The sequence below is a fragment of the Uloborus diversus genome, chromosome 7 (genome assembly GCF_026930045.1).
Source record: "Uloborus diversus isolate 005 chromosome 7, Udiv.v.3.1, whole genome shotgun sequence".
Lineage (NCBI taxonomy): Eukaryota > Metazoa > Arthropoda > Arachnida > Araneae > Uloboridae > Uloborus > Uloborus diversus.
In genome coordinates, this window is record NC_072737.1 from 32,512,179 (window position 1) to 32,525,584 (window position 13,406).

General features: G+C 31.8%; 1 protein-coding gene across 2 annotated transcripts in view; it reads right to left on the reverse strand.

The window, feature by feature from the left end:
- Positions 1–13,406, reverse strand: part of LOC129225517 (centrosomal protein of 95 kDa-like) — a 90,256-nt gene that overhangs the window by 35,826 nt on the left and 41,024 nt on the right. For both annotated transcript variants that reach the window (XM_054859946.1, XM_054859945.1), the window contains exons 8-12: positions 10,491–10,596; positions 8,137–8,229; positions 6,783–6,852; positions 6,497–6,622; positions 1,902–2,009 (exon numbers count right to left, since the gene is read on the reverse strand). In XM_054859946.1, coding sequence (XP_054715921.1) covers positions 1,902–2,009; positions 6,497–6,622; positions 6,783–6,852; positions 8,137–8,229; positions 10,491–10,596 — 503 coding nt within the window. The remainder of the gene's footprint in view (positions 1–1,901; positions 2,010–6,496; positions 6,623–6,782; positions 6,853–8,136; positions 8,230–10,490; positions 10,597–13,406) is intronic.

Sequence of the window (13,406 nt, forward strand, 5' to 3'; positions counted from 1 at the left end):
TATGAAAATGTTGCTAAACTCTGCTGAATAATTCCTCTTTCATACTGTTGATTTAATTAAGCTGATTACTAGCACAAACAGTGACAAAAATCAGTCCCCCTTGGATGGATGTTATCATGTAGGTTCACTTGTATACCAAATGTCATCTGCATCCTTGCATTACTTCTTGGGATATAGCAGTCAGAATGAACAAGAATAAACATTTGATTGTACCTCCTCCCTTGGGAACACATTGGTCCCAAAAATGAATCTGCACCTTTCCCATCCTAAGCCTACATGCTTATCAAATTTTGTCTGAAAACCTTTTGTTACTTCTTAAAACATATCAGTTGCAAATAACAAGAAAACATGCTTGATTACTTCAGATCCCCCCTCCCCCCTCCTCCAGGGAGCTCTCGCTGCCAAATCTGAAAATTACATTTTTTTAAGCAGGAGGTTATGAGATGGTTACTCATATGTATGTTAATCAGTTCCCTCAGTAGCCCAAAATGTATGAGCGAATACTCAGATTCAAACTTTTTTTAATACTCAGTAACTGAATTCGCTGCTTATACATACAATTACATAAATTTTATAACTATCTTTTTGAAATCACAACCTTTTTCATTCAATAAAAATTTCATCATTAACATTTTTTTATTTATTAAAATTTTTTTATGAAACCTTGAAGCAATTTTTAATGTTAATTTTTTTAATTAGATTTTTCTATTTAAATCGAGATGTATCATATATACAACATTGTACACACCTCATGTGCCAATAATTTCCTCCATGTCTTATCTTCAGCATCCTGTTTTAAGATTGTCTCATAATTTACATAAAGATAAAAGAACTGCATTATATGACTTTTAATAATAGCTAAGCCGATACTACACTAAAAATGTCTACAGACAATGGCTACCAACTAAATATTTGAATTTTCATTTTTAGGTAACAACAGAATATAATTTTGTTAACAAGAAAACTGGTTTACAGAGAACTGGAATAAAATTTTGAAACATTATTTGGAAGAAAAAATAGGAAAATAGAGAAAAAAATTCATTTCTTACAGAAATAAACAAACTATTAAGTAATTCTGAAGAACCAAAAATTGAATTAAAAAAAAAAAAATGAAGTAGATATAAATTCCAGTACATGTTAAAAATCAAAATCGCCATAATTAATCAGCTTCAGCTGATTATCGTTTGCCAATTAATCGTCAATCAGCCAATCTGTTAAACAGTGCATCCCAAGTGTAAATCTTACAAAATTTGAAAACTTTCATGAATTCAATATTTTTTTCTATGTATTAGATATAGAAGAAAGTAATAAAGAAAAGATGTTTTAAAAACACTGAGTTCATAAACTTTTCTTATATTATTATTTTTAGAATAATATGTTTTTAAAATAACATATTTATTTAATATTTTCAGAAACTAATTTCAACAGAGGGGTCATATATGTGTAGTTTTCCTCAGCGAAAGAAAAACTAGCAGTAACCCTGCTTAGAACAACGAGATAGCAAATTTCTAGCACAGTCGAATCTCGAATCTTATAACTCGAATATTCCTTTATCTCGAAGTTTTCATCGGGTCCCAAACTCTTGAGACAGTTGTGGAAACTTTCCATAACTCAAACTAATAATAACTTGAATGTTTTTAGCCTGTCCCTTGGGACTTCAAGTTATTGAGAGTTGACTGTATTACAGAAAATCCCCCTCCCCCGTCCCCCCTCCACCTTTGTCTAAGCAAAAGGAAACAAATGTATTCCTTAAAGTGTGAGACCTTTCTGAAAAAACATAGAAAAAATCAAACTTAATATGAAACATAGAAAGATTTGACAAATAACCTATGTTTAAAATAATTGCTGTAACATTTTTTAGAGATTGTAAAACAGGAATTAAAATGAGGAAATTTCAGAACCTTTAACATTTGCTGCAGTTTCGGGATTATCTGATGATACATATACTCTTTTGGGAATGGTGTCTAATTCCGATCTAACTTTAGAGCCAAGTTCTTTAATTTCTGCATCTGAAAATATTTTTTAAAAATAATAATGAACATGTTCAAAACAGACAGATTATATGCAATGCAAAATAATGTTTTAAGTTTATTAAAATATATGAAATAAATGTTTTAGAAAAATATTAGGCAATCATTCTTGACAAAAAAATGTATATAAATAAAACAAAGAATATATATGTGTGTAAAAATGTATGTTCCCTATACAAATCCAGTTTACATTGGATCTCGACCAAATTTGGCAGGGAGGTACTTAGGCACCTGAGAAGGAATGTAGGGGAGCTTTCAAACCTCAAAAAAGTACCGAACCGTTCGAATGTTATTTTAAGGACCCAAAACTGGCATTAAATGGCTCTTTCTACCAAAAAAAATTATCGGATAATTTTATTCAGGTCCCATTCAAAAGCTCTCGAAAAATACCCCTGAAATTGAGTTACTTCCTTCGAATTTCGAAAAAAATCAAGGCTTTAAAACACCGGGAAAAGGTTAAAAGCATCTTTATGCCTAATGGAACTCCAATATCAAATCGGAAATTTATCGTCTGCCATTGAGCTCAATTACAATTAACGTGAATAAAATTAATTTTGATCTGTGGCCATTTTTTTTCTTAACTGTGAACAAATAAAATTCTCGCTTTTTGCTTTGAAGTTAGAACTTTCCCGTCTGATTTTATTTTTAGCCACTTATCTTTTTTTTTTGGACTACCAGCAGATGATAATCATGGATTTTAGTTGTATTAATGAAGGGTTGCTTTTAATTTGTTTGGGACTTTCAGTTTGCCATTAGCAAAATTTAAGAATCATTATTTCGCAGGGAAATTTTACAGTACTTTTTTTCTATTATTTTAGCCTGATTGTTCAACACGCGTCACTCGGCTAAACTTTTATTTTTGAGGTAAACCGTGCAAATCCGGGCTACACAGCTAGTAAATAAATAAATAAATAAAAATAAATAAAAATAATAATCAGAAGCATAGCAGTAAAAAATAGTTCATGAAGAAAATGTAAGTAAACTAGACTGTTTCAATGATGTAAATGGTGTGAAAGATTTGAGTAGCACTTTCCATTAAAATTATCTTTTTTATCACTAACATTTTAAGTTTTGATCAAATGTTTATTATTTTGTTTTTCTTATAACATGATTCAGAGTTAATGTTCATAAAACAATTCTTTTAAAATACATGACAAGTTTTCACATGGAGAGGAGGGGGGGGGGCATAAAAAATATTTTCAACACAGTTCACAAAGAGCTGCATTAGAAATTGAAGTAAAAAGTTACCCATCACACAACAATAACATCTACTTCTTCAGTAATTCAAGCCCCGTTATCATGTCACCGTTGAGACTATCTATAAAGTGTCTGCACAACCAAAGTGCAGCCTTAAAAATAAAAGATGTAATCTATGATAAATTTCAGACTTAATAAATTAATTAATAATTTGATGTTACCAATTACATTCAACTGACATAGCTTTAAATCCTTGACGGAAAACTCGAAACTCATAAGGGAAAAATACTTTACTTACTTAACATCACTCTAAAATACTGTCCAATAAGAGTTTGCTTACTTTTTCAATAGCAACTGAAACAATCTTACTTCCTACAAAGTTGCATTTTAAGTGAAAAAAAAGGCTTCCGGTAATTATGAGCAAGAAAGAAATCAATGAAAAACCAGTCACAATCTGATTAGATTCTAACAGCTAATCCCTACCTTTCGAACATGAAAAAATGTTTTCTAATTTTTTTTCATATCAAAGGCTAAAATCTATCGCTTTCAAAACCCATGCACATGCTAGATCATTCCAGAGGCGGCATGCAGGGCCGTCTGAAGAGCTTACGGCGCCCGGGGCGAAAGTATCCTGGCGCCCTCCCCCCCCCCCTATACACACAGAAAATTCAAGTTAGTTATATCATCAGTGCATAATACATACTTTAATTTTTTACACATTAAGGAACAGAACAATCAGAGGGTTATGCATAATATAAATTAAAACACAAGCAATGAATGTTTCTGGGCGATTCTTGAAAAAATGTCCCATGCGCAACGCTAAGTTCTTTATTTTTTCCAGCTAACCAAAGCCTTCAAAAAATAATGCCTGTTGGAGAATGATACAAGCTTTAATATACTATCAAAGCATAACAGTTAATCCCATACTTAATTAATAGTTACTTGAATTTAAAAAAAACTTAGCGCTACACACGGGAAATTTTTTTGAGAATCGCCCTTTTAATATTTGTGAAACATTAATACCATAAAAACTTTTCGAAAAATGGAAATGTGAAAAATCCAAATATTTATCTAGAAAAATGTTATCCCACTAGACAAAAAACAAACAATTAAAACTGAATTGACTATTCATATTGACCAAACTAAGAACATGAATAAATAATTTGCTGATTATAAATAGAAAATGTATTTTTCGAAATTAAATTTCAATCTGGACTCATTCAATGACTCCTTACAAGAGTTTTTCAGTTTTACTTATACCAACTTAATACAAGCTTTCATATATGTTATAAACAAAGATGTTATTCTTTTGTATTAAATATTTGTAAGTTTTAGGATTTGGGAAGAAGCGCACAATTACTCATCAACCTCAAAAATCGTTCAGGATTGTTTTTGGAGCTTTAATTTAGAAAAATTACGGGCCCCAATATTACAAAATATGGCCTTACAAATTGCGTTTTAAAACTTGAGCTTAAGAAGTATTCGTGCAAGGATCCCATGCCGCCTTTTTTAAATACCACAAGCAATAGGTTTCTTAAACGATACTTACAATAAAGTGGAATAGCCCCTGAATGTAAAACATTGCTTAAATTTTTTGAACCATAATCTTGAACAATTTGCCTGGGAAATGCACCAGATCCTTCTATCCATAAAATCTTCAAAGTTTGCCTAAAATTGCGTTTTTGAAACTTCAATTCCGAAAACTTGCAGGAAAGAAGGAATTGATTTCAATCTATTTAAAAAAAGTAATTGATCGGAAACAGTCTCCAAGTTCCCTCCCTTACCCTAACACCAATAAACATGGCCTATAATTGCGTTTTTAAGGCAAAAATTGCATTTTTAAAATTAAAAGTTTCAAAATTTTGACCGAACACCTCACCTTTTGACCTTTTTCCCTATCCGATCAACAAAAAAAAATTATATTTTTCTGTATTTTATTTTTTCAATGTGCCTCCTTAAAACTTCTTTCTGGTTACGTCACTGCAGGCGGGGGCAGAATTCAAGCAAATTTGGTGAGCACTAGATAAAGGAGAAGTGTCTTTTGTTTGATTCTAAATAGTTATATTCTCAGAAATTGTATCATCTTCAATGATACAAAGGAAACTAATGTTTTGGAAACGTAGAGAGAGGAATAGTTTCGTGCCTTAGGAATGAATAGAGAATCATTGCAATGATTCTCTATTTTGTGTGTCTATGACTGTGTATGTATGATACACAAAATGAAGGGGCGCCGCAAGGCGCCCCTAATTTTATCACAATCGGGGTATTTTATACGATGAGGGGCGCCTTGTGGCACCCCCATTTCGTGTGAATGTTGTCATTTTCCGTCAAAATGAGGGGCGCCCCCTCATTTCATGGTGCCTGGGGCGATTGCCCTGCTCGTCCCCCCTTGGGACGGCCCTGGTGGCATGCATGAGCTATAATACCATAAATCTCTTACTGCTTGTCAGAAATTCCTGCATGTCAATAAACATTTTCAGCTGTTTTTATTATTTTCTTGAAATATTTCAATTGCTGAGAAAAACTCGATCCTGTCTAAGTAGCCCAAAGTGTCATGGTAACTGGAGTTTCACAATAAAACAGTCATGAAATACAATGCTACTTAGCATTAGGATTATATGTCCCAACACAAATTTGGGACTTAGAAAAAGTGACGTGACATTTGGGGTGTTATGAAATCCAGATGTCACGATAAGGAGGTGTAACTGTACATTAACTCTTTTAGGATGGATTTGACATTTTTTTTAAAACTTTTTTACAGTTAATCTCATAATTCATGTTCTTTAACATTTAGTTAAAAAGATAGTTTGGTTTTACTATTATTTCCAGAATAAGTTTCCTTAGAGTCCCTTAGAATTTCAAAATGCATTTAGGAGGGATAAAATTTAAATTAAGGTGGAAATTTGAGTAAAAAAATTTACGTTAATATAATACTTCGTTCAAAGTGAAAAAAAAAAAAAACATGAAATAGCTCTTTACAATAATCTACTACTGGTCCGGTTCTGTTTCCTGGAAGTTGGAGGAAATTTCTAGTGGCTTCAGAAAGATGGACCACCAAACATTTTAAATGCTGTATAAATTCTTATGATTCAGGAAGCCTGAAATTTTGCTGTACATGCTATGTTAACAACATTGAAACTAATATGATTCTTCCAAACTTCTAAATGATTTGAAGGATTACTTTAGTAATTTTCAAATTTATGGTATGAATCCAGATAATAATTTTTTTTAATTAGAAAATTGTAACTCTAGGATTTTCTTTTAATTACCATTTTTTTGGGAGCTATTGCTTTCTGAAAATGGATGCATATATAAAATCCCTGTGGGCAATTCAGGTACAGGTCTTCTACGTCTTGCTGAAACAGATCTTTGTCGCAAATTATATGGTAAGAGAACTAAATAGGAAAAAAGGAAATATATAATGCACATTTGAGTTAACACGAATAGAAATGTATCAATTTTGAGATTCATGAATTTAAATTTTGGACATTGTAGCACATCAAACATGAGAAATGAAATATTTATCTACACATAACTAAAAAAAAAAAAGCTTACAGGACTTTCGGCAAGGAGTTAAAGACGGTTTCCTTAAAGGCTTTTTTAAGTCTTTCAGTCTGTTTCTCTTCTGCAATATAAGAATAATAATTCAATAAAAATATTTATATATAAAAAGAAAACTTATCAGTAGTATTCAATTATTACTGCATAAAAATGTAAGTATGCATAAAAAAATATAAATAAATAAGCTAAACATTATTCCACAGCTGATCAATGCTTTTACTGTCTGACCATGGATTGTATTGAAAGGCAAACATCCGGTTTACAGGCGGGAATGGACACATCTATTCATTTTCAGGGATGTCAGCTTTTGCAGTTACATGTTAGCTTCTAAATTAAGTAGAGTCTCATTCAAATGAGTGGAACACACGCATCAAATTTTTACTTTTCCCCCATAATTTAGATAGAATCGTCTCAACTGGATGGTTGCCAATTCCATAAAATATGTGGTTGGACAGTGTATATGTGAAATATTTTTGAATACATTTCTTAACTCAATTCACATTTTTACTTGCCAACGTCATGAAGATCAAGATTGGGGGGGAAAATTTCGTTGCCTGTGGTGAGTGGAAGCAAATTTATCAGTCCCCACTTCCTTTCTGAGTCAAAAAAGTAACTAAACAACAAATTAGCTTCTAAACTACTACAAAACATAAAAAATATTCGAGATAGGAATGCTGGTGACAGTTTTAAAGTCTGGAGTAGAGCATCAATGACTTTGTGGCATCATTTACCATGTGATTGAGTATCTATAATACAAGGAGCAGTAGTCCCTTAGTATTATATGAATAATCCATAGCACAATATACTTTGTACTTTTTTAAGAAGACGGAATATTTATGTATTTGGTAATTTAGAAAGACAGTTTCAAAAGTTAAAAATAAGAGAAATTAAGGTTCTGTGAAATTTTGCATTAAAATCACATGCAGCAATATTTTTAAAAATGCTACACTTGCGTGAATAAACTGCTGGAGAATAGGCAACAAATTGAAGAAGAAAAAGGAAAGTAAAAAAACGCACACAAAGCTATTTAAGTCAAACAATTTATGATATAGAGGAGGTCTGACATATTTTGGGGGAAGGGAGAAGGTTAAAGGATGCAAAATATACTGAAAAACAATCAAACCTACATCTACTTATATGTAAATACATGCATTTTTTAAAACGGGGGGGGGGAGATAACACTCCTACTCCCCCCCCCCTTTCAGATGACGAACCTGATAAAGAGTACATGAATTTTGGGAAGCCTATAAATTTTGAGCAGAGTAATATATGGCAGGGTAATATATTTTAAATTGCAATTTTACATGTTCAAAATGCCCATAGTGAAAACATTTTAAAAATACAGTACCATTTGTAAAGCTCTACTCTTAGGAGAATTCTTGCTTGCAAGGAAAGCTTTCACTTTTTTCTCCAAATTACTTTCAAACAAATCTTCTACACTCTAAGAAAGTAAAAACAAAAAATGTAAATGCAAAGGATTAGACTTTATAATACAGCTAGAGCTGCTTCAACTATGTTTAACTATGTGATTGGCCCCCAGAACAAAAAATACACTGGGCATGTAATGATGAAAGTTTGTCTTCTTTTCTGACAAGAGACCCTAGCAGTCACAGGCTGGAATTTATCTGGATAAGCCCATGCATAAAGGACAATGGTCTAAAATACAGCAATCATAAATAAATGAACTTTTTCTTTCAATAAAGGTAAATCTTATTCATAATTTTCTAAAGTAAAAGGCAAGGCTTTGTGCTTATTACTTATTGTTGAATGGTAAAAGTTACATGTAGACAATCTATTAAAATTTCAGAGTACAGCAAACTCTCGACAACTCGAAGTCCCTAGAGACCATTGAGGAAACGTAGTACGAGTTATCGCAAGTTCCTATTCCAGCCTTCTGAGGAATAATTTTCATTTTCTGGAATAGTGCACAATGGTTAGACTATAACACTTATAATTTGAATAAAATTAATTATTAATAATAGGTAAAGATATCTTTACAGAAAATAAAATTTGCTAAGATACTTAAAAAAGGAAGTTTTTTTTTTTTTACTGAATGCATTTTTTATCGTATCTTAAAACCTCATTATGTTTGTATGTTGTATGTCCACTTTCTCTTCTGATTTCAGTTTGTATTGCTTTTAAACGTCTGTTTGTCCTAAAAGTAGATTATTTGAGTCATCCAGAAAATAAAGGATACTTTTTTCAATTTTTGCCAAAATCAGTCTCTTAAAGCAATAAAATTTTAGATAGTCAGCCATGGCAAAAAGTACCTGATCGGCTACATTTTTATCACAATCTTGCAATACTGGGAGCATTATAACTATTAATGTAAATAAAATACCCCCCCCCCCCCCCGCACAACCTGATAAGAAAAAAATGTGTTAAAAGGGGGTAAAAATGCTTTTTTTTTAATTTTGGCTGCATTTTTAGGCATAAAATGGAAACGAAACTCTCATAAAAACTTCGACTTAAAAGGTTCTCGACTATTCGAGACAAAGAGACAACTTTGTATAGAAAACCCTAAATTATTTTGGTATTGAATGAAAACTTTGAGATAAAAAAGCATTTGAGTTTTAAGGCTTTGAGCTATCGAGAGTCGACTGTTCTTGATTTGATTTGCATTACACGTTTCCTTTAGTTTTCAGTTAACTTTTTGATGGAGCTGCAAAACATAGTTAGGAATGCTCAGAAGCTTGACTGCTGACTGTCTGGAAACTCGATTCAGAGGAGAAGATATCTAAATTAAATACTGATGAGAGAAATAAATTTCTAACACCAAGACAAACTGAACACAAAAAGGAACTTGATTGTAACCATGCAAATAAGTAATCCCATGGACTCAACAACAGTCAATATTCAAGAGCAGCAATCTGGCAAAATTTCTATTGGCTTTGCTGAAGTAGCCATGCCTGAAATCTACTAGGTACTAAGTGCTGATCAAGCAAAGTTTCAACTACCAAAACACTAATATAGGACTGAAGTACACTTTTGCTTTAGATGGTTTGTGGTGATATTAGAAAATGAGGGCAGAGTTTTGGTAACATGGTAGTGGTGAGTTTTCAAAAATCTTGCAGCCACAGCCAATCCAAAAGTTTCATAAAAATGTAAAAATTCCACCAAATACAGACAAAAAAGCATTAAACATGCTAAAAAAATTAAAAGTCAGTTGCTGTACTTGTACTGACGTCTGATGCTGTAAAATATCTGTTTATTCCGCTATAAGATGCATAACAAAGAAAAGATCCCAGATAGCAGATGTCGAGGGGCCCACCTAGGGGGGGAGGGAATGCCGCAGACTGCTCCATTGAAATTTTTAGGAGGGGTGTTTTGAAGGGTATTTTTTACTTTTTTGAGGGGGGTCTTTGCAATATTTGGGGGGCCCTTGCTCTTAAGGGGGTGGGCACCCCTGTAGATGTTCTGCATAGGTTTGGCTAGTTGAAAGAAAATAAAATTTAAACAACAATAAAAACTTATAAAAAGCTCTCTAGGTGATATTTTTTAGAAAAATTTTTGATGAATGCAATTCATGTAAATAAAACAAGTTAATTATTATTCTTTTGAAATCTAATATTGAAGGTAAAAATTATTAATAAATTTAAAAGTACCCAATTAAAAGGCCAAAAGCTTTGTTTTCATAGTTGAATAAATCAGGAAAGAAACTTACATTGCACTGCATAATTATAGTTAATTAAAAAAAATTACCTCAGCACGGTGAACACTCGATTTTTTACAATCTTTAATTTTATTAAATTTCCTTCTTGATTTCAATTTATCAAAGGCAGAATTTTCTTTTGCTGCTTCCAATTCTCTGAAACCAAAGTTATTTATATGTACAAATAAGGAATTACATTTACAGCAATCAATGTAAAAATCTTTAAAAATTCTAAAATTAAAATGAATTAAATGCATACCATTTAAGCACTTTTTAATTAATTCAGCTTATTTTCTTATCATCAAGAAACGAGGAGAAAAAATAAAAATCTTGAACAAAAAATTTGTATTGAATAAATAACAAAAGGGAAAATATAAAACCCTTTTATAGAGTGTAGGCCATGAAACCATAACTCAGCAGGCATTTGCAGCAAATGCCTTTTTGTGGCCTAAACTATTTTTGTTTCTCCTTAAATAAAATCAAATTCATTCTTTTAAATTTTTAGGCATTAAGTTTGAGCAAAGTCCAGGTTTTATTTTTTACTATTCACGCTTGTTTTAATTATTTTTAATGAGCTCTGCTCCATTTTTTTTCCAAAGCAGAAGCGTGACAGACAAATTATGTAACGATACTGAAGAAAAGCATTTAATTTAAAGCAGATAACATTGAATGCACAATTCTTATTGTCATAAGAGGAATCTATTTTTAACCCCCGACACACAAAGGAAGGGGGTTATAAGTTTGATGTGTCCGTGTATCCGTGTGTCTGTCTGTGGCACTCTAGAGCCTAAACGGATGGACCGATTTTGATAAACAAATTTGTTTGAAAGGAGAGTGTTCTTAGCTAGGTTATGTCATTAGATGACATTAATTAACAAAGATATTCATTAAAAACCTCTAAAATTGTCTTTTTTAGATGATTTTTGCAGTGAAAACATGTTTAAAAAATTTAAAATTTAATACCAAAATAAAGAGATTTTTTTTCGTGTCTGATAGAATGTGTTTGGAACTCCCATGTTACATAGAATTCAAATTATAATGTTTTCTTAAAGCAGATTTTAATAACTGCTAAGCCTTTATTCACGTGATTGGTAACCAAATTCATTGTTGACCAACGAGGAAATTAAACGCAATGATTTAAAATTTTTATCTGTTGCCAGTTTCCATTTGTTAGCAAATAAAATACTTGAAATGGATTTATAATAGTATAAGGCTTTTAAAAGGGTTTTCAATTTTCCCTCTTGATTCTACAGTTAAGACTCAGTCAGGGTTATTTTAAATTTTTACTTTCAAAAGTTGGCAAACCATTACTATTGTTATAGTAACATTACTATAATTTTAGAATGAAAGCCAAAAATTCACTTCTTAATATTTATTCATATCAACAATAGATTTGTTTGTGGTTATTTGGTTCATGTAAAAATAAAGTACTTTATCAGCTGTCCAATCAATCAATAATACACTTTCATCAATGTTAGCTCAATGTCTGTATTTTGTTTTGGAGCAAGAATTACCATGTCAAAAATACCAGTTTTTAGAAAAAGTGGTCATAAAGTTTCTCATTTTTTTCTATTTCTATCTAACTTCCATGGTCGAGCACAGCAAAATTTTGAACACTTGCAGGGAATATTGTCTCATTCTAAAATAGGAACATACATTTAATTTAAAATTATGTTCATTACACTTGAATTACATGTGAAATTGGTTGTTTAAGCTCATCATTAAAAGGCTAAGTGTTGGGAAAACAAAAATTATAAGATTTAGGTAAATGTGGTTACTGTAACTCAATTATAATGCACTTATCACTTTTCCCTACAGGGTCCCCTGTACCTACCACTGTTTGTGGTTTAACCAGTTGAATGGGACCCTGGAGACAGCTCTGATTTTTTGATCTAGACCAGAAGCCAAGCAATCCTGTTTCAGCACCTGTAAATGTATCATTTCAGTTAGAGGACTTTGTGACCATGAGCATATTTAACGTCCCCCAGTCACTATTAATGAAGACGGTGGATCTTCGACGAGCTAGGATCGAACCCAGGACCCTCCGGTCACAAGTCTGATGCCTTACTGTTCAAGCCACCATGGCCCTATTATAATGCACTGCATCACATTGGCTGTTGCATTGAAAAGTTTACTACTTTGTGGACGAATTTCCACCAAACTAAATTTGGTCAAAACTTATCGAAGTTTTTTTTTTCTAAGGTAGATAAATACATGAAGAAACTGATTTTTGATCTTTTTCTTACTGAAACAAAATATATATTTTGAATCTCTGCTTTTTTTTTCCCGAATTTTCAGTGCTAATTTTTTTCAGAAAAAAAAAGTAAATATAAATAAATAAAATAATTTATATAATTAAAAACTGAGCATATGTACCTATGTATCTATGTATGTATGTCCGAGTTACTTCTCCCGAACGCCAGTGAACTGACCATCGAACCAGGTATCGATGGATTCGTAATTTTCCCCGTCTTTATGTTTGGCTATTTAACATGTCCTCTAATAATAATTAGCGGAGATATCAATTAAAAACTATTAATTATGACACTTAGATTTTAACATGAAATCCATATTTTTTGAAGATTTTCCTCCATTCCAATTTTTTTTCAGTGCTCCATCTCAACTTTCCGTAACAGTGCTTTTATTAAAATTTGTAACATTAAGAAAATCATTGAGAAGGAAGATCTGTTGCCGTTTTCTTGAATATGAACAAATAAAATTCTGGGTTGAGGCTTTTCCTGCAATCAGGAGATTTAAAATGTTTCCTTTTTGGTTATTTTTCTAGAATCAGCCAGAAAATTTTACTGATTTTATTTTATTTTTTTCTGTTCATGCGTTATCGTTGAACATGGGTTACTTGATATAACTTTTATTTTCGAGGTAGACTGTGCAAAGCCAGGCGCCGCAGCTGGTAATAATAATAATAACTTGAATTTTTCTAACCTTTGAATTGTCGAAGTAACTTT